Genomic DNA, 26,526 nt, shown 5'->3' on the forward strand with positions numbered 1-26,526 from the left:
AATTGCTGGCCATATGGTAATTCTACTGTCAATTTTTTGAGGAGCGCCATTCTTTTTAATACCTGTATAATATTCCTTCATATAAATATATTCCTTGAATATGATCCAACCACACATCTCCTGGCAAACATTTAGGTAACCTTGATTTTTTTTTTTCCTAGTGTAAATGATGCTGCAATTAACACCTTTAAGGTATGTACATCTTTGTGAAAATACACATGTATTTCTGTGGGTGGACTCCCAGAAAGGTAACGCTGGGTCAAAGATAAACACATTTGATAGTTTAAGAGTCACTGTCAAATTATCTTGTAAGACGTTCTCACCAACATGCAGTCTTCGCATCCATGTATTTGAGTGTATCTACCTGCACCCTGGCCAACACTCAATGCTATTAATCCTCTGAACTGTTGCCAACATGAAAGCTGTAGTTTTGATTAGCATTTCCCTTATTACGACGGAAGCAGACCGTTGTTTTCAATGTTTACTGGCTGCTTGTAGGTTTTCCTCGGTGACCTGTCTTTTTCAATTCTTTGCCAAGAAGCATTTTCAGTCCTCACTTTACTCCATCTCTCCGTCGCCTTTGCCACTGTTGCCAGCTATAGAATGTTAGGTTTGAAAAGGTTTTCTGTTGGAATGCTGTGGACAATGTTCCACTGCCTCGTAGAATCCGTGGTTGCTATTGCAAGTCCAGTGCTGTGCTGATTCCTGACCCTTGGTATGTGACCTGCTTTTTTCTGTCTGAAAGTGTTTAAGATTTTCTCTTCAGCCCTGATGTTCTAAAATCTCATGACATGCCTTTCATGGGTCTCTGCATTCACTGTACTAGACCCCTTTTAATCAAGAGATTTCTGTTCTGGGAAGTCTTCTTCTGTGGTTTTTCTTAATTTCTTTTCCTTCGTTCTTTCTTTTTTGAATTCTTCTGGTTGAATGTTAGGCTTCCTGGACCGACTCTCCAAGTCTTTCTCTTCTTTCTCTCTCTCTTTCCTTCTCTCTTGCTCTCATTTTATTTCTCTTGATTTCAGTGCATAATTCTTCTACTGGATTTTAAATTTCAGCCCCTGTAGTTTTCATTTTGCAGCGTGTTCTTGTGTTCACCGTCTAGTTTTCATGGCATCCTCAGGAGGATGCCAAGCGAGGAGGGGCAGGAGCGTATAAGGTGGCCTGGGCTCCTCACTCTGCCTTCCTCCTCTCCCCTGAGAGCCGCCTCTGAGGTCCTGCATGGCTCCTCCAGTCTGGACTCTGGTGCTGCTGCTGGGCGCTGCCTGGGGCCAGGGCCACGTGCCTGTCCCTGCCCGGTAAGCTGGGCTCAGGGGATAACTGGGGGTGGCTCCGAGGAAGAGCAAGGGGCAAAGCTGGAAGGGGCAAGCGGGCTAGCAATGAAGGGCATGGCCCTGGGAGGAAGGCAGAAGCCTGAGGGATGTGAGGAATATGCTGAGCAGGAGTGGGAGGAGCCCCGAAATCGAAGAGCCTGGACCTGAGAGGTGTGAGCAACTCAGCAGGAGCAGGACAAGCTGAAGTGTGTGAGGAGAGAGGGAGGAGGTGCTGAGCTGGGGAGACAGGTCTGAGGATGGCAGGGGAGGAGAGAGAGGTTGGGCCCTCAGAAAATGGACAAAACCCAGAGCAGACCCAGCGGACAGAGAGACAGCAAGTAGGAAGCAGCAAGAGATGATGAGTGGCTTGGTGTCCTAGAGCTTATCTGAGGGGATTTGAACAAGCAGGACTTGACCTACTAAAACGAAGGGCAGCTCTACATGGCCCACGCCACCTGGAAAGGGCAGCCGGCTTCTCTGTGGCATTTGTAAGGTGTCACTCGTCTGTGTGTTCAGTTGGGACAATACCATCCCTGCTACCCACCTGGCAACACAGGACCCATACAGATCCTACTCTGTGGGGAAAACTTGGGCTATAGCACAGGAAGATCTTGACCTGAAGGAAAAAGATTCCTCAGGTGTAAACCCTTAGGTGCCCCATGAGAATTCCTGTACAGAGAAACTGGCTCTTTCTCACGTGAGAGGACAACGTGTGACATCAAGGGCATAGAGGGGTGGAAGGAGCCAGTGGTGATGCAAGGAGCTTGACGGGAGATACTTTTTAGGAGACAGATGACAACTTAAGGTGAGAAGGCTGTGAGTGACCTTTTTGAAAACCTTCAAGTAAATACAGGCTTACTGCATACACGTTGATACAATATGGAGAAAAAGAAAGGAACAACCCTCCAGAAAGCTCAGAATCATGGAGGCTTAACAGTTCTTGGTAATGAAAAGGATTACATTTTCTTTTCTCTCTCTCTCCAAATCAACCCTAGGGAAGAGAAGCCTCTGAACTGGAAGCCCGTTGCTCGCAGCTCAAGGGAAAACTGTGAGTTGGAACCTGGGATTGCTCAGACCTCCTGTCCCTCCCAGGAGCGGCCACCCAGGAGGATGGAGGGTGGAGGGAACCCGGGAGGAGTAGAGTACAAGCCCCGCCTGAAAGATTCACAGTCAAATGAACAACAACAAAATGTATGTTGCCCAGACCAGCCTGCCAGACAGGGACCTCAGTTTGCAACCCCTGACCTAGTCATTCTGCCCCCTACCAACCCCAGCCCTGAATTTCTCCCAAGAGATGACATTTCTCGGCTTCTCTTTCCCAAATCTCTACTCTGAACCCTAAATCTCAGTGGCCACCTTCTCTAAACTTTGCAATCCTGCTAACCGCGCCCCCCCCACCCACCCAGGTTGACTCTGTGGCCGACCTTCTCCCTTTCCCCTCTCCTGGCCTTACAGTGTCCCTTTCTTCCCAGCCATTCTCACCCAGTGTGATTTTGAGGATGACTCCCGACCCTTCTGTGATTGGAGCCAATTGTCCAAAGATGATGGGGACTGGACTCGAGCCAGTGAGCCCTCCCCCACCAGCAGCACTGGGCCCCCTGGGGGGTACCCTAATGGAGGTGAGGAAGCCTAAGGTTTAGGGAGGCAGCTGGGAGGTGGACACGGGCTACCTGGGTGCAGGGAGGCGGCTGGAAGTGGATGCCTGGGCTCTGGGAAGGGGGTGGGGGGCAGCCCTTGGTGAGATGCAGGGCCTCACAGTCCTGGGCTCTGCCTCCCCCAGAGGGCTACTACCTGCACATGGACTCCAACACCTTCCGCCCGGGTGGGGTGGCCCGCCTGCGCAGTGCCCCCATATGGGAGCAAGGTCCCCTCTGCCTGCGCTTTGCCTACTACATGTTCGGGCTGTCGTGGGGCGCCCAGCTCAGGCTGCTGCTGACCACGGGCCCCAAGGGCAAGCGCCCCAATGTGCTCTGGAAACACATTAACACCCAGAGCCCCGCCTGGATATCCACCGCCATCACGGTGCCCATTGGGCTCATCCTGCCCAGCCAGGTGAGGCTGCCGTCCCAGTGGGAATCTGGGTGCGGGGGCGTCCAGGCGGGGCTGGGCTGGGACAAGGAGGGGGCACGGGGACTGGGCCGTCTGAATTCGGGCAGGAAAATGGGATCCCGGGGCAAAGGGGCTCACAGGGTGGGTGGTCCCCTCCTCCCTCCTGCAGCTGACATTTGAAGGAGTCAGGGGCAACACGGCTTATGTGGACATTGCTCTGGATGCCATCTCTATCCGTCGGGGCTCCTGCAGTCAGGGTGAGCCCCCGCCCCTCCTCCTCTTTCTCTTCCCCACTCATACCTCTGCCCAGGTGGCAGGAGTAGCTCAGGGACCGTGGCCCTGGTTTCTTCCAGAGTTGGGGCAACTTGCTTCCCTCTACCTCCACAACCCCACACCTTTGACTCCTGAAGCAGCCACATCTAAAGAGAGGTTCCCCTGGAACACAGTATCAAGGTGACACCTGTGCAGAATGCCCAGCCGTTCTGGTTTGCCCTGGCCTGTTCCTATTTAAGCACCGAAAGTCCCGCATCTCGGGAAACCCTCAGTCTCTGGCAAACCTGGACGTTTGGTCGACCTGGCTGTTACCCCAGGTCCATCCAGAATTAGCCCTCTAAGCTGAAGTTTGAGATTCAAGGGGAACGAATTCAAGGGAAAGAACATTCCAGAAGATGCACGCAAGGAACGAACACTCACTGAGCACAGGCACTGTGCTAGATGCTCCGGCGTGTGATGTAACTTACAATAGGCAGGTGCTGTTGTTCCCAGTTTATCGATGGAGACTGAGGCTTGACAGCTTAAGGAATCTGTGCCCGGAACACAGCCGCTGGGCAACAGGACCGTCACTGGCTTGCAAGCCGGCCATGGCTCACATGAGGACCCAGATTGGGACTCAGAATTCTGACTCCACGCTGAGGCTACTTTTCTCTTCTTCTTTTTTTAATTTTTATTTTATATTGGAGTATAGTTGATTAACAACGTTGTGTTTGAGGCCTGCTTTTCTGAGCTGCCTCCTCTTAGAAACAGTTAAATCCTTCCTGCTTTCTCTCTCCTCAGTCTGCACGATGCAAACGTGCAACTTTGACACTGCAAATGATCCCTGCGGCTGGAGCTGGATCCCGACGGCCGCTGGGGCCACGTGGGTCCAGAAGAATGGGTCAACAGGGGTGCCGAACGTGGGGCCTGAGGATGACTTCTCTAACCCTGGTAGTGAGTAATGGCTACGCTTCTGTCCTTTGACTTTCTGAGCTTCTAGTGACCTTCGCAGGAGTTTACGATGTTTGCCTGACCACCCTCCAATAACTCCCTTGGGATGGCCTGGGGTGAACCTCAGCAACCTCAGACCTCCATCAGCTTAAGTTACAGGGCAGAGAACAAATTCTGAGCACCCAGCCAGCTTCCCCCACTGTCACCCCAAAAGCCCTACCTGGCAGACCCAACACAGCCGGCTCACCTCTCTTCCCTGGCACCCTCCTTCTTCATTCATCCAGCAAATATTTACTGAGCACCTACGGTGTGCCAAGTACTGTCCCAGGCCCTTGAGATGCATCAGCTTACAAAACAGAGAGTGGTGGGGGGTGAGGGGGGAGACAGTTCCTGAAACAATGAAGTAAATTATATAGTTATAGGATAACCAGTGCTATCAGAAAAAAAAAATGAATAAAGTAAGGGGATTGGGAGAACAAGGTTGGGTGAGTTGCAAGTTTTAAATAGGGTGGTCAGGGTTACATGTGAGCACAAACTTTTAGGAGGTGAGGGAGTGAGGCATGAAATTATCGAGGGGAAGAACATTCTAAGCATAGGGGCCAGCCATGCAAAGACCCTGAGGTAGCCGTGGGTCGGGGGCTGGGCGTTGAAGTAGAGCAAGTCGCCCCACAGCTGGGATGGACAAGATGGCTCAGACCCCATGGAGCCTTGAAGGCCGTTGTAAGGACTGACTGTGGATGGGGAGCCTTTGCAGGATTTGGAGCAGAGGAGTGACCTGATCTGCTCAGGTTAAAAGGATCAGCCTGTTTTTTTGTATGAGAATCCACTGAAGGGAGGGGGCAAGGGCAGAGGCCATTCTTCTCCATTTTTCCCTGCCCCCAACTCCATTCGCTCCTTCCTCTGATCTTTCCTGCTGCCTGAGGTGTGCATTCTAGAAAGACCTGGAGAAAGCCCCACCCCATCTTCATTCTAAGCCCCTGGAGAGCAGGTCAGGGCCAGCCCATCCCTGCATGTCCCTCAGTATTTGGCACCATATTCCGTGCCCAGCAGTTTCAGTAAGTGTTGGGTTGGTTGGTTGGTTTCCATTTTCTCTCTCTTCTTTTTTCCATTTTGCTCCCTTCCTTAGGTTTTTCCCTCTTTCCTGTCTGCTTCTCCCTCGCCTCCTTTTCCATTTCTCAGACGTCTCAGCGCCACTTGTTGCGTCCTTTCACCACGTTACCCTTTCCCTCCTTCTCCCCTTTGCCTCCTCTCTTTTCTCTTCTCTCCCACTTAGGCTCACTCCCTCCTCTTCAGCTCTCTTCTCACCCTTTCACAAGCCCACCTTTCCAGGGCCCTGGGCAGAGGGCACTCTCCAGGCGGAACCCCTTGGGTGTCAGGCATGTGCGCGCTCATGTGTGTGTGTGTGTGTGCGTGTGTGTGTGTGTGCGCGCGCGCGCAGGGTCAATCCCTCCCCCCCAACCCCCTCCAACCCCCATCCCCTCAGCTACCAGCTGCTCACGGAGCGAGGGCCAGGCTGAGTGGCTACCTGAGCTGGTGGCGTGGGTGAGGCGATCCCTGCGGGCCAGTATCAGACCCATGCTCTCACCGCTTTGAGTGAATCAGCTGTGTCCAGCGGGTCAAGAAAAGGAAGAGGATATGACTCTGGGGGACCTCAAAAGGCAGACTCCAAAGGACAAGATTCTGGCTGCTGCTTCTGAGAGGATGCCACATTTCCTGGGAGGCGCCCGCGTCGTCACCCATACCTGCCAAGCACTTCTGGAAGGATCCAAGGCCTCAGCCTATCGTGTGATGGGTGTGGGCCCACCTCAGGGCCCGCCGATCCTAGGCGACTGTTAGGCCTCCCCAGGGCCAGGATCTCTGCCCTCGCAGCCCCTATCTCTGTGCCACCCCCCCCACCCCCCCAATCTCTCCTTTACTGGCCTTTTCCTTCCCAGGTGGCTTCTACATGCTCCTGGACCCCAAGAATGCAAAACCAAGGCAGAGATCTGCCCTCCTGAGCCCTCTGATCCAGTCCTCCGGCTGCCTGAGCCTGTCCTTTCACTACACCCTACATGGCCAGTCTCCCGGTGCAGCCCTCATGGTCTATGCTTCTGTCTTGGGTGAGAGTGAGAAAGACACGGCATTTACACTGTCCTGAGGCTCTTCTTCCAGGGTTGGGTTGACGAGGAAACGTGGGGCATCCCTCGGGGTCTGGGGAAATCTGGGATACTTGCAAGATGATTCCGTAGAGTGGAATTACAGAGCAGGGAGGGCATGGGGTTCTGAAAAAATAGATAAAAATGCCAGAAGAGTGAGAAAGAAGGCTGTGCTTGCACTTGGGGGAAGAAAATCCCCTCCAAGTATTTCCTCTGCTACTCATCCTTCTGAGTATAGGTTTGAAGTCATTTTCCAGCCCTGTCATCTCGCTGCTCTCTTGGGTTCCTTCCATTGTAGGCAGCATCCGGAAACACACACTCTTCACCGGACAGCCTGGACCCAACTGGCAGCCTGTTTCTGTCAATTACACAGGCCAGGGACAGATTCAGGTACAGAGGAGCAAGAGGTCAGGTCTCCTCGGACTTGGGAGGTGTGCCCAGTAGTGACATGGATTGAGGGTCTGGGCTCTGGAAGCCAGGTGCCTGGGTCCTGAATAGAGTCAAAGCAGGTGGAGGGCACTGAGCATTTGGGCTGTTTGCTCACTCCTGGCCCCTTCTTTCTCTCTTCAGTTCACCATGGTGGGCGTGTTTGGAAAGATCCCAGAGCCAGCAGTGGCCGTGGATGCAGTCAGCATTGCTCCCTGTGGGGGTGAGGGCGTCCCCCAGGATTGGGGGATGGGGGATGGGGGAGGAACAGAGAGCATGGCCCAGATTTCTCACATCTCCATTTTGATCCCCCAGAGAGCTTTCCTCAGTGTGACTTTGAAGACGAGGCCCATCCCTTCTGTGACTGGGTCCAGGCATTACAGGATGGCGGACGCTGGACCCCAGGAAGTAAGAATACACTCATCCAGGGTACAGGCCCCTTCAGAGTCTCCCTCAATGGGGGTGAGGAGATGGAGAACCCCTTGAGCTAACAAGTTACTGAATCTGCTCCCAGCGAGGGGAAGGGCTGGCGTGATGGACGCAAGATATAGGTGGTGAGGATCAGCCAGCAGGGGTTTGCTGGGATGCTGCCACGGGGCCAGAGCTGTAGAGGTGACAGAGGTAGAATGAGTTGAGGGTTCTCGTGGTTCTGGGGTCACTTGAGACTCCCAGAAAATCCAGGCATCACACTTCATTGAGCCCAAGGCCTCAAAACCCAGTGTGTCATTTTCAGTCAAGACATTGACTGGTGCAGCTAACAAAGGAATCTGAGTTGCTGGTTTGGTTTTCCCTTTCTTTTTGATCCTGCCTGCTTCAGTTAGGACTCTGAAATGAGTAGGAAAAAACAAAGCAAACAAACAAACAAACAAACAAACAAACAAAAATCGACTGCAGTGTGGGGAGTTTGGGTGTTTGCATCAAATCCCCATTTGGAAAGTAAGATGTCACTCAAGAAAGCATCAGACTTGTCCTCTGGAAGTTTCTCACCTGCCTGTTACCTTCTTTTGCCCAGAGGGTCACTTTGTCTACCTTGAGGCTGACAAGTTCTCCCAGGCAGGCCAGTCTTTCCGACTGGTGAGCCGGCCCTTCTGTGCCCTGGGTGCGATCTGTGTGAAGTTTACCTACTACATGTATGGCCTCGGACAGGGCACGAAGTTCAGGCTTCTGCTGGGGAGCCCTGCGGGCAGTTCCCTAACTTCTCTCTGGGAACGAGTTGGGTCTCAGAGCCCTGACTGGCTGAACAGCTCCATCACCGTCCCTGTGGGACATCAGCAGCCCATGCAGGTGAGAGACAGAGAGAGTCGCTCTGTAGGTGTCACTGTGGGACCAGGCGAGGGGGACATAACCCGCCCGGGTTCTGGGGGCACAAGCAGGGCTGAGAGGATGGGACGCTGGAAAAAGAGCAGAGCAGAGGGCCCTCTGTGTTCCCCATGAGGCTCTCTGGCTCCTGGAAAGGGCCAGGGCCCCTGCTGCACTGTTGAGGCCAGAACAAGGCCACACCTTGGCAGAGGACAGACCTTCTGTCTGGAGAGTCGCTGAGTTGCCAAGGATTCACTTTCATTTCTCTCTTGCTTCTCTCCCCCTTGTACCTTCAGCTGATGTTTGAGGTTGAGAGAGGCACCAGCACTGCCTTCGTTGTGGCTCTGGGTTTCTTCTTGATCAACCACGGGACCTGTCGAGGTAAGGCAAAACCCCAGGCCCCCGGGAGGGGACCGTGCTCTGGGATGACGATCTCTTGAGCTTCTCTGCGTGTGCTGCTTAAAATGCAAGTCCTCTTTTGGGCCTGAGTCCTCACGCAGCTTTGTTTTCTATATTCTGCCCGCCTGTGCCTTCTCGGCCCCATCAGGATGTTTGCTTAAGTGAATGTGGCTTTGATGCCATGGATTTCTGTGGTTGGACCCCTTACCTAGTGAGTGGTGATCCTGAAGGGAAGGCCAGTATCCTATTTTTGTGTGTTTTCCTGTACTCAGTGCAAGATCAAACTTATATTAGGAGCAGTGTTTGTTGAGTGTTAAGTGAGTGGAGGTTGGGGCTGGGAGTAGAAGGAGAGGTGTGAATAAGTTACCCTTTGAGCGCACTCACTCCAGTGAGTCAAGAGGGTGGTGATATGATTTTGACTAAACTCCAGGAATTGTTTTTCTTTGCAGAACCTACATCAGTAGTGCTTCCTTCCAAACCTCCAGTTACTCCCACTGGCCCTTCTGAAACCCCTGTCTGCATGGAAGGACCTATGGCCTCTGAAGAAACACCCACCATCCTCAGTGAAATATGCACCATCCCCACAGAAAAGCCCACTATTTCCACTGAAAAACCTACAGTTCCCACAGGAAAACCTATGGTCCCAACAGAAAAACCTACAGTCCCCACAGAAAGGACCACAGTCCCCACAGGAAAACCCACAGTCCGCACAGAAAGGACCACAGTCCCCACAGAAAAACCCACAGTCCCCACTGAAAGGACCACTGTCCCCACAGGAAAACCTACAGTCCCCACCGAAAGGACCACCGTCCCCACAGAAAAACCTACAGTCCCCACTGAAAGGACCACCATCCCCACAGAAAAACCTACAGTCCCCACTGAAAGGACCACCGTCCCCACAGAAAAACCTACAGTCCCCACTGAAAGGACCACCGTCCCCACAGAAAAACCTACAGTCCCCACTGAAAGGACCACCATTCTCACTGAAAGGACCACCATCCCTACAGAAAAACCCACAGTCCCCACCGAAAGGACCACTGTCCCCACAGGAAAACCTACAGTCCCCACTGAAAGGACCACCGTCCCCACAGAAAAACCTACAGTCCCCACTGAAAGGACCACCATCCCCACAGAAAAACCTACAGTCCCCACTGAAAGGACCACCGTCCCCACAGAAAAACCTACAGTCCCCACTGAAAGGACCACCGTCCCCACAGAAAAACCTACAGTCCCCACTGAAAGGACCACCATCCCCACAGAAAAACCTACAGTCCCCACTGAAAGGACCACCATTCTCACTGAAAGGACCACCACCATCCCTACAGAAAAACCCACAGTCCCCACCGAAAGGACCACAGTCCCCACAGAAAAACCCACAGTCCCTACTAAAACAACCAGCATTCCCACTGAAAGAACCACCACCCCCACAGAAAAACCCACAATTCCCACCAAAAAGACCACCATTCCCACTAAAAAGACCAGCATCCCTACAGAAAAACCCACTGTCCGCACTGAAAGGCCCACAGCTCCCATGACACCCCAGCCCAGCCCAACGCTTGTAACCACTTGGCCAACGGTCTTCACGATGCCAAGTACCTCTGTGACCACTGTGACCCCGGCCACCACTAGAACCCCAAGACCTACAGGTATGTGGTGGGGCATCTGACAAAGAGCTGAAAATCAGAGACAGTGATGGGGAGAGGGGGCTCGGATGCTTCCAGTAGAAAACTGCAGTCTCAGAGGAGAGAAGAACCAAACACGGTGACTTTAGAATGATGAGGACGATCCTGAGTGAGAGGGCTAGTGGGGGAGGTGGGGGGGAAGGGGATGGGTGGGGTGGAGTTGTTGAGAACCAAGCACTAGACTTATTATTGCTTCTTTTTTTTATTAAGATGTAATTCACTGGCGTAAAAATGCATCCTTTCAAAGTGTATGATTTGGTGGTTTTAGCATATTCACAAGATTGAGCAACCATCCTCACTTTTCCATTTCAGGGCATTTGCATCACCCCAAAAAGAAAGCCTGTACCCATTAGCGGTCACTCTCATTCCCCCACCCCCCAACCCCTGGCAACCTCGAATCTGCTTTCTGCCTGTTCTGTACATTTCATCCCGTGGAATCGTATAATAAGTGGTCTTTTGTGACTGGCTTTTTTTTTCTCAGCATATGTTGTTGTCAAGTTTCATCCACATTGTAGTTTGTGTCGGGACCTCCTTGCTTTGAATGGCTGAGTAATGTGGGCCTCCTTCTTCGGGAAGAACGGGAATGGGGGGTAGAGGGGAGACAGGAGAAAAGCCGGGGGCTTGATGGAGGCTGTTTTCCCCTCAGTGAGCTGCCCCTCGAATGCCCACCATGAGCACTGTGCCTGCCCAGCGTCCTGCCAGAGCCCCACGCCCAGCTGTGGGCTCCTTTGCAAACCTGGCTGTGTCTGCGATCGGGGCTTTTTGTTCAGCAACTCCCGCTGCATCAATGCCTCTTCCTGCAATTGCTTCTACAACGGCAGTTCCTATAAGGTGAGCCCCCAGGCTGCCCAGATCCCCTGAGGGAGACTGTGAGCCAAACACCTGGGGTCTGACAGCACCTGCTCCCCAGGTGACATGAATTTTGGACCCATGGGACACTCCCAAAGGGTCAGCTCTCAGGCAGCAGTGACACGGTGGTGGAGTCATTCATTCAGCGTGTTGCTTTTTTTTTTTTAATTAATGATTTTGTTTTCCTTGGCAACGCCGCTTGACACATGAGATCTCAGTTCCTGACCAGGGATTGAACCCACGCCCCTTGCAGTGGAAGCGCGGAGTCTAAACCACTGGACCTCCAGAGAAGTCCCTTGACGTGTGGTTTTTGATGGTCGGCTCTGTTCACACAACAGATACCTGTTAAGCACCCGCTTTGGCGCAGCCTGATGCTACGCTGTGCAGAGGATCCGGTCATCCCATGGCGCTGTCCTTGCTGCTCCTGGCAGCTTTGATATTTCTGTATTTTTCTGTCCTGTTCTGGCAGCCATGATGCCTTAGACCCTAGACCAGCTGGGTGGTGCAGGCCCCTTATCTCCATGCTGAGGAAAGTCAGGGGTCCCTGTGTATACACAGAGCCCTGGACACTGAGTGTATTCAGGCATTTTCAGGGCAGAAGGCATTTCAGAACCTTCTTCCAAAGGAACTTGTAAATTCCGATAGGATAGGTCAAAGGAGAGGAGATACTGTTCTTGTCTCTCCTAATTGATGCCCACCCCCACTTTGGGAGATTGTAGAAAAGCACAGGCTCTGGGCCAGGGCTGTCCAAAGGGATGGCATGCAAACCTCACACGGTATTTACATGTCGTAATAGCCACATTAAAAAAAGAAGTACAGGGAGGGAATTCCCTGGTGGTCCAGAGGTTAGGACTCTGCACTGTCACTGCTGAGGGCCCGGGTTCAATTCCTGCTTGGGGAAATCTGCACAGTGCAGCCAATAAGTAAGTAAGTAAATAAATAAATAAATAGAAAAAAAGTGCAAGGAAACAGGTTAAATTAACTCCAATCACCTACTCGTTTCAACGTGTAATCAATGTTTATCAATGAGATCATTTACATACCTTTTCTTTTCCCTACTAAGTCTTCAAAATCCAATGTGTATTTTACACTTACAGCCTATGTCAGTTTGCACCGGCCACGTCTCAAGAGCTTCGTGGCCACGTGTGGCTGGTGGCCATTGTATTGGGCAGAGCCGCCCGAGAGTCAGGCCGATCTGAGCTTGAATCCTGCCTCCGGCACTCGTTTGCTGAGTGACCCGGGGCAAGGTTCTTCTGTGACCTCTTCACATCTGTTTCCGTATCTATAAAATGTGCACAATAAGATTTTCCACCTCATAAGGTTGTTGTGAAGGTGAAATTAGATCCTGACACAGAACAATTACTTAATAAATGCTAATTATTATTGTTAGCAATTTATGGTAAGTATATGTGGCCTGGTAATTAAAAGTTAAGTCAGCGATTGATTAGCGTCTAGTACCTCTTCTCAGCTCCGGTGTTCTCCCCATGGAGCGACAGGGTTTCTTGCTTGTCTCTTCAGGGGCCAGTTGCTCCTCCAGCCCCCTTAACCTGTCTCCCGGGTGTCCCTGTGTCAGTGTTAGGATTAGCTTCAGCTGCAGCCTGGGTAAAACAATCTGTCACAACCATCAGCACCAAGCATCTCTTCCCTCTGCCCTGGGGGACTCCTCGTGAACGTGTTATATGTTCACTTATGCATTCAATAACATTTATTAGGTACCTTCAACCCTCTTGGCATTGGGGTCACCATGAATAGGGCATGTCCTTGCTCTCCTAATGCTGTCAGATTCTGGGGGACACATAGGATCTTGGTTCATTCTTTCATTAAGTATTTATTAAATGGGAACTCTTTGCCAGGCCCTGTGCTACGTGTTGGGGCTAAGATAGTGAGTAAAGATAGATGTGGTCCCTCCCAGGGGGCGCTTATGAAATAATCACAGAGGTGAATGTAAAAGTGCAATTGTGGTAAGTCCTGGGAAGGAAGGGTACCCAGAGCTAGTCAGGGAGCTCTGCAAAGTCTTCCTGAGAAGGTAGCAACCCTTGAGCCAAACTCCGCTGGCTGCATAGGAATGGTTTAGACGGAGGGAGAGGGATACGTTCCGGCACAGCATGTGCAAAGGGCCTGGGGTGAGCAGGAAGTCTGGTAGGCGATGGGGAGAGGAGTCTGAGCAAGGTGAGGTCTGCAGGAGGAGGGGGGCTATAGCATGAGATGACGGAATCTGCCCAGGAGCTACAGCCTGGTGACTCTGGCTCCCTTGCTCTCAGCCAGGGACAGAGTGGTTCAGCCCCAATTGCACAGAACGTTGCAGCTGCCAGCCTGGCAGTCGGATAGAGTGCCAGCCCTATAAGTGTGGGACACACACAGTGTGCCAGCTGAAGAACGGCCAGTACGGATGCCACCCCTATGGTGAGGCCCTCCCCTCATGCTGTCCTTGCCTGTCAAAGTGGGTGTGACACTAGGGGCCCCACCACTCCCTCGACCGGGGGAGCCTGGGAGGGCCACTGGGCGGGCGAGGGGGCCTGGCGTGGTGAACCAGCTTCGCGTGTCCCTGGGGTCCCCTCGGCAGGCACTGCCACCTGCTTCACCTATGGAGACCCTCATTACTTCACCTTCGACGGGAGGCGCTTCGACTTCATGGGCAAGTGCACCTATATCTTGGCCCAACCCTGTGGTAACTCGACAGGTAGGGCCCTGGAGTTGCCCCCCCACAGCCTGGGCGTGGGGGCTGAGGTCAGAAGAGCTGGGCATGGGAGCGCGCTGGCCGGCAGGAAAGGGCCAGAGCTGCTGGCAGGGGCAAGATGGGAGCAAGGCCGGCAGTAGAGCAGGGATGACAGGTGCACTCACAAAGCAGGACTTTCTCAGGGCGAGACTGCAGGGAAGATGCAGGTTAGGACTGCTCTCTGTATCAGTTGCTTCCTTGGCCGGCTTGGACGAGGGCACACCTGGCAGAAGATGTCACTGTCCACTGGGGGGGACAGATTCGTGGCACACAGCCCCACACTGTTGTAGACGACACCCCACTCCCGCTGGGGTTCTGCCTCCACTCTTCAACCGCAGAGCCTCCGCCTCTGTGGCCCTCTATCCCCCGCAGGGCTGGGTGGGGGCGCCACCCTCAGAAATGCTTCTGGAATGAGCCCCTGGGCACTCTCCACCCATCTCCCCGCCCAGAGCCTTTCTTTAGGGTGACTGTGGAGAATGAAGAGCGAGGACAGGAGGGCGTGTCCTGCCTGAGCAAGGTCTACGTGACTCTGTCTGAAACCGCCATCACCCTGCTCAAGGGCAGACACACGCTGGTGAGTCTGTTCTCCTCTCAGCCTTGCGCGGCTGCCAGCCTTGGCTCCTCCAGCCTCCCAACCCTCCCGAGCATTCCGCGTGGATTGGAAGAGGTCATTAGCATTGCACTGGGGATGTGGGAGTCCGCTGGGGGTCCTCCTTGACCCCCAGATCTGTCTCTCTGTCTCCTCCCTCGGCCCCGCCTTCCAGGTTGGGGGTCAGCGAGTCACCCTCCCAGCCATGCCTTCTAAAGGTGTCTTCTTGACTCCAAGTGGGCGATTTGTGCAGCTGCAGACGGCGTTCGGTCTGCGGGTGAGATGGGACGGTGACCAGCAGCTGTCTGTGAGTGTGCCCAGGTGAGGGGGCGACCCAGCGACGCAGCTGCCACTCCTCCCTCTCTGCCCCTTCCGCTCCTGGGACCCTCCCATCCCTGGACGCCGGTAGGAAACACCTAGGTCAACCAGCCGGCCTCCGTTTGGTGGAGGAGGGGGAGGAAATGGTTTCAGGGCAGTGTGATAATAGCAGGATATATACACAAGGCTCTGGGAATGTTCTAGGAGTTGCTAAGGAGCCCTGGGAGCCTTCAGAAGAGCGGTCTCTTGACCGCAGTCTTCAAGGAAGAGTAACTCCCCAGATGGACAAACAAGGGAAAGAAAGACTATAGAAATGGTGAACGGTAATTGCAAGGGAAAGAGTGACCATCTCAGGGCCAGCAAGATGTTTGTTACGGCTGAAAGAGGGGATGTGAGCAGAAGGGGACGAGGGGAGACTGACTCGAGGGTGAGAGCTTGAGGTCCTTGTGTGCCTGGCGCCCGGCGTGGAACCCTTGTTCCGCGTCCGCACCTCTTTGTCCTCTGCCCTCCTTTGCCTGTGGGGTGCCCCCCTCATCCCCTCTCTGCTGTGGTCCCTCAGATGCTGGAGGCCCCTTCTCTCCACTAATGCCTCCTTCTCCTCCTCCTCCGGCCCCCGCAGCATCTACTCCGGCAAACTCTGCGGTTTCTGTGGCAACTATGACGGCGACAGCAGCAATGACAACCTGAAGCCGGATGGCAGACCAGCACGAGATGAGAAGGAGCTGGGTGGCAGCTGGCAGACCTCAGAGGATGAGGACCAGAAGTGAGGACCTCCCGACCTCCATCTCTGCCCCTTTCCTCCTCTCTCCTCTTCTGCACGCCCCCACGCCTGTCCTTCTCCCCGCTCCCATTCCCTGCAAAGTTCATTGCCAGCACGTTCATCCCCACCTCCCCAGCACCCCCCCGCACCCCCCACTCTCCCCCCCACCCCGCACCCCCCACTCTCCCCCCCACCCCGCACCCCCCATCCCCCCCCATCAGTCGCCCCCAGGCGCTTCTGAGCAGCCCCGCCCCTTGCTCGTCCGACTCCAGGTTTTCCCACCTCTTGCTGTTCAGATGTTCTCCACCAGGGGACGCCGAGAGCCGGCCGACTGCTGGGGCCGGGCGGGGATGGAGGCGAGCCTCTGTCCTCAAGGCATTTGCGGTGGGTCTCTTCCAGGTGCCAGGAGAACCAGGCATCTCCCCCATCTTGCGACACTGACTTGCAGTACACTGTGTCGGGGCCAGAGTTCTGTGGACGGCTCGTGGCCGCGCACGGCGCCTTTGAGTATGTAGGGGGTGGGCAGGAGGGGTCACCCCGGGGGCACCGGGGTCCTCCGCGGCCAGAGCTTCCACCCTCTCGTTCCTTCTGACCCGGCCTCTCTCCTCAGGGCCTGCCTGCCTCACCGCGGTGCCACTTCCTTCTTTGACAACTGCGTGTTTGACGTGTGTAACTTCCAGGGGCTGCAGCAGGTGCTGTGTGCCCACATGTCAGCCTGGACTGAGACCTGCCAGGATGCTGGCTACGTGGTGAAGCCCTGGAGAGGACCCCAGTTCTGCCGTGAGTTGTGGCAAGATGCAGGGCCCCGTCCTTCAGACACAGACGCCAGCACAGACGCCAGCAGAGGGCCGGCGGCATCTGAGCGTTGGTGGCACAGGCTGGGGGCGGGGGGGTGGTGGCCCCTGGTGGAACCCCTTGGCCTCCACACTAGGACAGAGAAATCCAGAGTCAGAAACACCCACTGAGAAAGCCACACAGTCACCTGCAAACTCAGAAAGCCTCCCCAGGGTTCACTCCAAGCTGTGGATTTTCCAACGCAGAATTTTCAGCCTGGATCCAGCTTGGTTTTGTTACCTCTGATTTGGGCTCGGACTACACTTTGACCTTTTTTTAGTTCTATTAAAGTCTTAATTAAAGCTCTTTGGGAAAAGACTTGGAAAAGAAAAGAAAAAGAAAGAAAGAAAGAAAAGGTTTTCCCAGCTACTTGAGGATGTGGGTAATGCAGAGCAATGCTTATGTGTAAATACACTCCCAGGTCAAGGGATGCGCATGTAAAATACGTAAAACGTAAGATACAGACTGGTGGGAGAGGGCGCACTGTCACTGGGCCACAGCTCCTGGTCGTGGCCCAGCTCTCTGGAGAGCCTGCTCTAGGGCCTCAAGGGGGCCGCATGGGCTCCCCCTGCTCCCCTCCACCCTGACTGCTCACCTTGGGCCCGTCTACACAGCAGTGCTGCTGAGGTTCCTGGATCAGTTGGCGCCCGTGGTCCTTCCTTTTGGCAGTTCCCTGCAGGTCCCCCTCCAGGCCCAGGGGGTGGAAGCTGAGTTCCTCAGTGGTTTCTCCCGGTCACTCTCCTCTCAAGATCGGGCAGAAGCCTCTAGCCGTGGGTCTTCTGAACTCCGGGCTGGGCACTACCTCTTCCTTCTCTTCCCCATCCTGCCTCACCTGTGCTCTCCCCTCCACCAGCAATGGCCTGCCCACCCAACAGCAGGTACACCCTGTGTGCCAAGCTGTGCCCCGACACCTGCCATTCCAAGTTCTCGGGCATGGCCTGCCAGAACCGCTGCGTAGAGGGCTGTGAGTGCGACCAGGGCTTCGTCCTCAGTGGTCTCCAGTGCGTCCCCCGGTCCGAGTGTGGTTGCCTTGACCCCACGGCCGGCTACTTCAAGGTGAGCCTCCAGGGCTGGGCCTCTCTCAGCCCTGCAGCCAGAAGGCACTCGTCCTGGTTCTGAAGTCTACGGCCAGCTTGTGGGCAGGAGAGAAGAGACAGCGTGGGCGGGGGGAGGACTGGGATTAAAGAACTTCAGGTTTAGGTCTAATTTCCCTTTTCCTTTCTTCAGTTCTAGTTCTTTTCACGCAGACCGCGATGGAGTCATAGCACGGTTCTTTCCCACACTGCCCAGCAGAGCCTGGGACCCCTGGTTCTCTACCCTCCCATCTGCCCTGCCCGTCACATCCCTGAGTCACTTTCCCGGTTTCTCATCCTCTGAAGGCCCGGGCACGCGTGTATCTCACCTGCACTCTTTCTCTCCTACCGAGGGTCCCTTTCCCTGCTGAAGGATATCAGCCACTCCCTGGGCCCCATCTTCACCACCTTCTCAGAGGCAGCACTTGGAGCTAGACCCTTATCCGTGAAACTTCCCTTTTCCTTCTTCTCCTGTCCCTCACCCGGGGCCTGGAGATGACACTGACATCCGTCCAAGCCCTCTACCCCCTGACATCCCCTGGGCTCTCCTCCTCTGCTCCAGGGGCACCACGTTCCAGGCTGGCACACGGGACGCTCCTTGCCTGTGCTTTGCTCTCTCAATTTCACCTTCTTTGCAGCCCCCTGACCCCTGCTCTGCCTCCCAGGCACCATGCCTGTTAGCCACCTTTACCTCCTTTGAGGCCCTGTTGAAATACTGCCTCCTCCTTGAAGCCCTCCTGAGAAGCATCTCTAAACTCTTGTAGCAGGTGCCGTTTGTTTGTATCAATGGCACAAAACTCTTCCTGGGTGCCCCGATTGTCGTCTTTGGGTGCACGTCACGTTGGAGCACATGATTTATCTGTTTACATGTCGACTTCCCCCTCCGGACTGTGAGTTCTGTTAGGGCAGGGACATGGTCCATCAGGTTCATTACTGAAGCCCTGACGCCTGGCACAAGGCAGATGATAAGCAGCTGTTGAAATAGTGAACGAACAAACAAATAATGGACTGACTGAATGAGTGAGCGACTGCCAGGGTTTTGCAACTCAGCCTGGCACTTTGAGATGACACGAATGCCTTCCTGGTGAGCAGGTCGGTGATCCACATAGCAGTGCTAATAGACCAGGGGATAACTTCTTTTCCTTCCTTCCGTCCATCTGTCTGCCAGGTAGGGGAGCGGTGGTTCAAGCCAGGCTGCACACAGCTCTGCATGTGTGAGGGCAGCAACAGAACTCGCTGTGTGCAGTGGAGGTGCCAGGCCCAGGAGGTGTGTGGTCGGCAGGATGGCATCTATGGCTGCCACGCTCAAGGTGAGCAGTCGGGGGCAGGAGAAAGGAGCAAAGGCATGCCCTGTCCTAAGGCAGAGAGCTGGGGCCTAACCGGGGGCTGGAAGGCGATTGCCCAGAGCCAAAGCAGCATCTTCAAGGACCTGGAAAGTGAGGTTGGGGCAGTGCCTGACCTTGACCTGTCCAAGTCATGCGACCACCCTGATGAGCCACGGCTACCGTCCCAACGTGGGCTCACCAAGGTGGCAGCTCAGGGTCAATGCATCTCTGAACGGCGTCTCCTCCTGCCCAGGGTCCGCCACCTGCACTGTCTCGGGGGACCCCCACTACCTGACGTTCGATGGAGCCCTGCACCACTTCATGGGCACCTGCACCTACATCCTGACCCGGCCTTGCTGGTTGAGGTCCCTAGAGAACTACTTCGTCGTGAGTGCCACCAATGAGTTCCGAGGCGGAAACCTGGAGGCCGCCTACGTCAAAGCCGTCCAAGTGCAGGTCTTCAACCTCAGAATTTCGATGATCAAAGGCCGCAAGGTCATGGTGCGTGCCTGTGACCCACCCCCAGCCCCACCCCCCAGCCCACGCAGCGTCTCTCCCCTGTCCACGCAGCGTCTCTCCCCTGTCCCTCCTTGCCTGCAGGCCCACCTGTCTGGCAGACGTGGCCCCAGTTTCTGAGACACACCTGCCATCCCCCTCCTACTCCCTGGTCTTGGCCCCATTGTTATCCTGTCCCCGCCACCCTTCCGTACCGTGTCCTCCCCGCCTCTGTAGCTGGACGGTCGCCGGGTGGCCCTGCCTGTGTGGCCTGCGCAAGGCCGGGTGAGCATGAGGTCCAGTGGCTCCTTTATCCTTCTCTACACGGACTTCGGGCTTCAAGTTCGCTATGACGGGAACCACCTGGTGGAAGTGACCGTGCCCTCCTCCTACGCTGGCCGGCTCTGTGGGATGTGCGGTGAGTTCCCTGGGCACCTGTGGGCAAAGCCGGGGCAACAGGCTGGAGCCTATCCCGGTCCTGCTCGTCCACACATCTGATTAGGCGTCCTCGGTGCTTGTTGACCTGTTACTTGGTTGAGGGCGTTGTGAGCGAGGGTAGGCGTGAAGCGAAGCTGAAGATGAAGGAAGAGAAAGGGCTCATTGTGGTGGGTTATGAAGACGGAGGGATGCTTCTTGGTCCAGGGGCTGAGTCTACGGCCTCTGCTGACTGCTCCCTCCCCCAGGGAACTACAACAACAACAGCCTAGATGACAGTCTGCAGCCTGATAAAAGGCCTGCAATCAGCTCCGTGAAACTGGGGGCCTCCTGGAAGCTAAATGAGCTGTCTGAACCTGGGTAAGCCTGGAATGGGGGAAGTGGGGAACTCTCCACTCCAGGGAGGCGCCTTGGTGGGCAGCCTGGAGGTATCCCCTGCGTGTCCCTAATCTTTCCTGGAGTTGGTAAACGGTTGTTCCAACCTCCCAGGCCCCACCTGCTGATTTCTTCTGTGCTTACTGATCTGTCTCTTGGGAAACCCACCCTGAGATCTAGCCTTTTGCCTTCCTGCTGCATCTGCTGACCTTACCACTTGAGGCCATCACTCTGTTCTCCTCTCCTGTCCTTATTCCCCTCCCTGTTTCCCTCTCCATTTTTGCTTTGGCTTTTGGAAAGCTTCCTCCCGTCCTAAAGTCCTGTCCCTTCCCCTCTTCCTCTGTCAGCTGCTTTGCTGAGGGTGGCAAGCCCCCCAGGTGCCTGGGGAAGGAAGTGACCGATCCCTGGAATAAGAACTGTGATATCTTAATAAATCCTCAGGGTAAGACACGCTGGGGCCCCTTTTTGCTCCTCCGGGGGCAGGAGACAGAGGAGGGGGGCTGCCCAGGGAGGGAGGAAGGGTGAGATGGGAAGTAGATGCCCTCAGAGGCTGGCAGAGGGACTTCAGAGGCACTGGTCACCTGGGAATGCGGGCAGCGGATTCTCAACAATTGCGGGTTTTGATGGAGATGGATGTCGAATTTTCCCCAAAGCAGCCGCGTGGTTCTGCTCCCTCCTCAAGCCTACTCTCACCTCCTGTTGTTTCATCCTGTAGGACCCTTCTCCCAGTGCCACGGGGTAGTGGCCCCGCACTCCAGCTTCACCAGTTGTGTGTATGGCCAGTGTGGGACCAAGGGTGATGCCTTGACCCTGTGCCGCTCCCTGCAGGCCTATGCGTCCCTGTGCGCCCGCGCCGGCCGGGCCATCACCTGGCGGAACGGCACCTTCTGCCGTGAGTGACCTGACCTCCTCTCCTGCAGCAGGGAGGAGTCCCCTGAGCGCTGCCCTCTCTTCCTCTCCCTAAATTCTGCTCTTCCGCTCTTCCCTTGGCAGCCTGGCCCCCAGCCCCCACGTGGGACCTTGCTCTGTTCCCCTTTCTCCAGTCTGTCCAAGCCCAGCCCCTATCCTCTACATGTCTCCCTCCACTGGGAGCCTCCATCCGATTCTCACCTCACCGAAAAGTTCTGATCTCACGGGACTTCCAGTGGTTAGGACTCTGAGCTTCCACTGCAGGGGGCACTGGTTCGATCCCTGGTCCGGATCCCACATGCCATGTGGCGTGGCCAAAAAAAAAAAAAGTTTTTATCTCATTGGGTTGCTGCCTCCTTTCCCCTTTTCCCTGGGCCAGCTCTGTGACCTTTCTTCCTCTTTCCCAGGAACTCTTTTTTTTTTTTTTTAATTATAGTAAAACATACAAAATATGACAATTACCATCGTAACAATCTTTAAGTGTCCAGTTCAGTGGCATTAAGTGCATTCACCCTGTTGTGCAACCTTCACCACCATCATCTCCAGAACTTTTTCATCTTCTCAAACTGAAACTCTGTCCCCATTAAATGGTATAATTCCCCACCCTGCTTCCCCCAGCCATCTACTCTCAGTCTCTATGAATTCAACGACACTAGGGATCTCATCTTAGTGGAATCACACAGTAGTCATCTTTCCGTGACTGGTTTATTTCACCCAACATAGTGTCCCCAAGGTTCATCCACGTTGTAGCAGAATTTCCTTGTTTTTAAGGCTGAGTTGTGTTCCATTGTGTGGATGGATCCCATTTTGTTTATCTGTTCGCCTCATGGATGTTGCCAGGAACTCCTTTTTTTCTTTTTAAGATTTTTTTTTTATGTGGACCATTTTTTTAAAGAAATTTTAATATTTATCCATTTATTTATTGGCTGCGTTGGGTCTTTGTCGCTGCATATGGGCTTTCTCTAGTTGCAGCGAGCCGGGGATACTCTTCATTGTGGTGTGTGGGCTCCTCATTGCAGTGGCTTCTCTTGTTTGCGGAGCATGGGCTCCAGGCGCATGGGCTTCAGTAGTTGCGGCACACAAGCTCAATAGTTGTGGCACATGGGCTTAGTTGCTCTGGAGCATGTGGGATCTTCCTGGAGCAGGGATCGAACCCGTGTCCCCTGCAGTGGCAGGTGGATTCTTAACCACTGCGCCACCTAGGAAGTCCCTGATGTGGACCATTTTTAAAGTCTTTACTGAATTTGTTATAATATTGCTTCTATTTTATGTTTTTGGTTTTTTGGACTTGAGGCATGTGAGATCTTAGCTCCATGACCAGGGGTCAAACCTTCACATCCTGCGTTGGGAGGCGAAGTCTTAACCACTGGGAAACCAGGGAAGTCCCTCCCAGGAACTTTTGATGCCCCAAAGTCAGAGAGCTGGAAATCACTCTTCCTTCCTAAACACCGATTTCTTCTTAGCTTTGAAGTGCCCATCAGGCAGCAGCTATAGCACTTGTGCTAACCCCTGCCCAGCCAATTGCCTCAGCCTGAACACGCCATCATACTGCCCGTCCTCACTGCCCTGCGCTGAGGGCTGTGAGTGCCAGAAAGGCCACATCCTGAGCGGAACCTCCTGTGTGCCCCTCAGCCAGTGTGGCTGCACCACCCAGAGAGGCTCCTACCACCCGGTGAGAGGCCAGCTCGCGGGGGGTGCCCTGCCCTTCCCAGCTCCACGAGTTTGAGGGCCAGAGGGCTCAGAGCCTGCATAGGGGTAGGGTGGGCCAGTGCTGGGGGCTGAGGAGCAAATCCAGAAGCCAAGAGGCTGAGAAAGGCTAGTGATGGAGGCGGGAAGCCAAATGAAGTGAGCCTCATGGGGGCTCCGGGGTGCGGGGGCTCCGTCCATCTCCAACTTCCGAGTTTCTATCGGCTGCGCTAATGCCCGTGCCCCGCAGGTCGGGGAGAGCTGGTACACAGACAACACCTGCTCCAGGCTCTGCACCTGCTCCACTCACAACAACATCTCCTGCCTCCAAACCGCCTGCAAGCCTGGCCAGATGTGCTGGTCCCAGAATGGGCTGATACGGTGCCGGGCAGCAGGTAGGCGGCCACTGAGCATGGAGGAGGACCTTCAGCCGCCAAGAGGAGCACCGCCCAACCCCACCTCCATCAAGAAGGGCTCCTCGGGGTTCACCCATGGTTCCTGTGGCAGCCGTGAACTTAGACGGGATGTTATAAGTCTTTCCCCGCCCGCATGACACCTGCTCCGCCTCCCCATGTCTTGACTCTTTTTTGTCTCCTTCCCTTTGAGGCTCCCTCTCCTCCACATCCTTTCCTTGAAGGTGGGGAGAAGCCTGTTCTTACTAGAGACTGGGCCACTCCTCAGCCACCTGTCTGTCCTCCAGGGATGGGAGTGTGCGGCATCCGCGACACGTCCCGCTACGTGAGCTTTGATGGCAGTTACCATGCCATCAGGGGCCCCTGCACTTACGTCTTGGTGAAAATATGCCACTCCACCATGGACCTGCCTTTCTTCAAGATCAGTGGCAAGAATGGGAAGCGGAAAGACCAGCCCCACACTTTCTACCTTCGCCAGGTCCATGTGGACATCTTCAATACCCTAGTCACCCTGAAGAAGGACCAAGTGCGGGTGAGCCGGGTGGGCAGTGAGGACATGGACTCTGGGGATAGGGCTCTGGTCCTTCTTCCTGCTCACGGATCCTGCCCTCCCCTGTAGATCAATGGCACACGGGTCACCCTTCCTGCAACCACCCAAATACAGGGGGTCAAAGTCATTTCCAGGGATGGCTACACCGTGCTCACCATCAACATTGGGGTGCAAGTCAAGTTTGACGGCAGTGGTTTCATAGAGGTTGAAATCCCCAAAGCCTATTATGAAAAGGTGAGGAAAACACCTGGGTCTCTTCGTAGGGGAGTCAGCCTGCAGGGAGGGGGGCGCCTTTCTCTTTGGAGTGGAAAAGGGGGTGCCAACGAAAAGTGCCCTCTGCCATCCCTGGCACTGAAGATCCCTCGATCCCCTCTGCCCGCCCAGACCTGCGGCATATGCGGGAACTTCAACGGCGAGGAAGAAGACGAACTTATGATGCCTAATGACGAACTAGCCCCAGATGACATCACATATGTGGACAGTTGGCAAGACAAGGAGATCGACCCAAGGTAATTGTCCCCAAAGACTCTCTGCCTTTGCAGAGGAACAAGAGTTGGGATTCTAGACCGTATATGTGGCCCACCTGGGATGGGAAAACTGGAGTGGTCCTTTAAGTGTGTAACCTGACAGGGGATGGTGTCTGGGTCCCAGGAACCCATCTGGGGAAACAAGAAAGTCTTCCTGTATTGGCTTCGAAACGTGGGAGGCAACTGAGGCCAGAGCCCAGGCCAGCTTCCCAGTGAAGACAGGAGGGGTTTTCAGGGTGGTTTGAGAGCGCTGAGTCATTTTCATAGGAGAGGCAGTGGCTGTCCCTATGATGGCCCCCTTCCCTTCCCAGTTGCCAAGAAGATGACAAGAAGACCGAAGCAGAACAGCAGGAGAAGCCAAATACAAACTGCCGGCCCGCTGACCTGGCAAGAGCCCAGGAGCAATGCCAGGCGGCCTTTCAGGCCCCGGCCTGGGTGAAGTGTGCTGCCCGCGTGGTCCTCAGTCCGTTCTTGCTCAAATGTACCCACAGCCTCTGTGAGTTTGGAGGCCTCAACCGTGATCTCTGCCAGTCTCTGCAAGCCTTCGGGGCCGCCTGCCAGGCCCAGGGGATCGAGCCTCCCATCTGGAGAAACAGCAGCTTCTGCCGTGAGTGTCTCCTCCGGCCGCCCCCAAACTGCTCCCAAATCCTCTTTCCTCCTGTGTATCTGGGAAAGCTCCCCCATTCTCCTTTTCAGTTGTTCACGACCTATTTCTGACCTCTTTTTCTCCGATGTGGACCATTTACAATAAGCTCTTAGCCAGTGCCGCATACCACCAGGACTGCTTCTCCGTGACTCCTTTCCAAAGGAAATGTGATCGTGTCAGGCTCCTGCGCAGCTGTTGCCTGCAAGTCCAAGCTCCTCTCTGAGATGTCTGAGATCCTGTGAGCTGTACATCCTCCACCCCACCCCCTCCTCTGTGTACCAGCATCACCTGCATCCTACCATCCCATTCCCCACACAGGCCTCGCTTTCCCACATCCCTCCCTGCCTTTATACACACCATTCCCAGCACCTGGAAAGTTCTTTCTCCTCCCTTCCTGGCAGACTTCGAGGCATCCTTCTCTTTCCTTTAAAATTTTTTTTTTAATTATTATTCACATACCATATTCTTCTACTCTTTTAAAACATTTATTTATTCATTTTTATTTTGGCTTTACTGGGTCTTCGTTGCAGCATTCGAACCCTTAGTTGTGGCATGCATGCGGGATCTGGTTCCCTGACCAGGGGTCAAACCTGGGCCCCCTGTATTGGAAGCGCCAAGTCTTACCCAATGGACCACCAGGGAAGTCCCTCTTCTATCCTTTAAAAGTATACAATTCACCGATTTTCAAAGTTGTACAACTAGCACCATTATCTAATTCCAGAACCTTTTAAATTTTAAAACAGTGATTAAGGTGTTTTTCCTATGTGATGCATTCCTATGGTTCAAAAACTTTAAAAGTATTAAAAGAGTCCCAGTGAAAATTCTCCCTCTCACCCTGGCCCCAGGGGCCCAGGTCCCAGCCTGCTCTTATCAGCAACTGAGTATTTTTCCAAAAGTCTTTTATTTCTGCACATACAAACAAATGCAGATTTATTTTCTGCATTTTCTTACAAAGAGCAGACGGGACACAATAGTTTACACTTAATTTTTTTCACTTAACAGTCTAGCTTGGCGGTCCTTCCCTGTCAGAAATGTAAAGAGCATCCCTGTTCTCTTTCGCGGCTGTGTCATGATTCATTCATCATAATTTATTTAATAAGATTTCTGTTGATGGACTTTCTAGTTGTTTCCAGTCTTTTGCTATTGCAAACAGTGCTGCAGGATACAGTTTTCTATGTGTGTGTCTCTGGTCTGCAGGATAAATTACTAGAAGTGGAATTGTTGGATCAAGAATCATGTGGATTTGTGCTTTTAAGAGGTATTGCCAAATGGCCTTCCATGGGGGTTGAGGAATTTGCATTCCCACCAGCAGCATAGGAGAGTGCCCATTTCCCCGCAGCCTCAACAACACAGAGCATTATCGTGCTTTTGGGTTTTTGCCAATCTGATAAATGAAAGATAAAAAAGAGTCTTAATTTGCATTTTTCCTATTATGATTGAAGTTGTGCATTCTTTCATGTGTTCAGGAGCCATTTGGATTTCCCTTTCTGTGATTTCTTCATACCCATTCACCATTTTTCCCA

The 26,526-nt window shown here is 54.0% G+C and overlaps 1 protein-coding gene and 1 non-coding gene across 2 annotated transcripts in view; both read left to right on the plus strand.

Moving 5' to 3' along the window:
* Positions 1-2,189: 2,189 nt before the first annotated feature.
* Positions 2,190-26,526, plus strand: part of ZAN (zonadhesin) — a 31,606-nt gene continuing 7,269 nt past the window's right edge. The window contains exons 1-33 of the mRNA XM_057749504.1: positions 2,190-2,358; positions 2,783-2,929; positions 3,091-3,362; positions 3,529-3,616; positions 4,413-4,565; positions 6,497-6,661; positions 6,996-7,087; positions 7,268-7,346; positions 7,439-7,585; positions 8,136-8,407; positions 8,719-8,803; positions 9,271-10,474; positions 11,154-11,334; positions 13,614-13,755; positions 13,916-14,032; positions 14,518-14,642; positions 14,833-14,978; positions 15,595-15,738; positions 16,135-16,242; positions 16,346-16,515; positions 17,423-17,625; positions 18,811-18,952; positions 19,221-19,468; positions 19,700-19,880; positions 20,146-20,257; positions 20,620-20,714; positions 20,988-21,164; positions 22,645-22,853; positions 23,118-23,262; positions 23,568-23,812; positions 23,900-24,064; positions 24,215-24,339; positions 24,669-24,964. Coding sequence (XP_057605487.1) covers positions 2,190-2,358; positions 2,783-2,929; positions 3,091-3,362; positions 3,529-3,616; positions 4,413-4,565; positions 6,497-6,661; positions 6,996-7,087; positions 7,268-7,346; positions 7,439-7,585; positions 8,136-8,407; positions 8,719-8,803; positions 9,271-10,474; positions 11,154-11,334; positions 13,614-13,755; positions 13,916-14,032; positions 14,518-14,642; positions 14,833-14,978; positions 15,595-15,738; positions 16,135-16,242; positions 16,346-16,515; positions 17,423-17,625; positions 18,811-18,952; positions 19,221-19,468; positions 19,700-19,880; positions 20,146-20,257; positions 20,620-20,714; positions 20,988-21,164; positions 22,645-22,853; positions 23,118-23,262; positions 23,568-23,812; positions 23,900-24,064; positions 24,215-24,339; positions 24,669-24,964 — 6,349 coding nt within the window. The remainder of the gene's footprint in view (positions 2,359-2,782; positions 2,930-3,090; positions 3,363-3,528; positions 3,617-4,412; positions 4,566-6,496; positions 6,662-6,995; positions 7,088-7,267; positions 7,347-7,438; positions 7,586-8,135; positions 8,408-8,718; positions 8,804-9,270; positions 10,475-11,153; positions 11,335-13,613; positions 13,756-13,915; positions 14,033-14,517; positions 14,643-14,832; positions 14,979-15,594; positions 15,739-16,134; positions 16,243-16,345; positions 16,516-17,422; positions 17,626-18,810; positions 18,953-19,220; positions 19,469-19,699; positions 19,881-20,145; positions 20,258-20,619; positions 20,715-20,987; positions 21,165-22,644; positions 22,854-23,117; positions 23,263-23,567; positions 23,813-23,899; positions 24,065-24,214; positions 24,340-24,668; positions 24,965-26,526) is intronic.
* On the plus strand, positions 12,181-12,253 carry TRNAD-GUC (transfer RNA aspartic acid (anticodon GUC)). Its single transcript has one exon. It is a non-coding gene; the product is annotated as a tRNA-Asp (tRNA).

The sequence above is a fragment of the Hippopotamus amphibius genome, chromosome 9 (genome assembly GCF_030028045.1).
Source record: "Hippopotamus amphibius kiboko isolate mHipAmp2 chromosome 9, mHipAmp2.hap2, whole genome shotgun sequence".
NCBI classification, from domain to species: Eukaryota; Metazoa; Chordata; class Mammalia; order Artiodactyla; family Hippopotamidae; genus Hippopotamus; species Hippopotamus amphibius.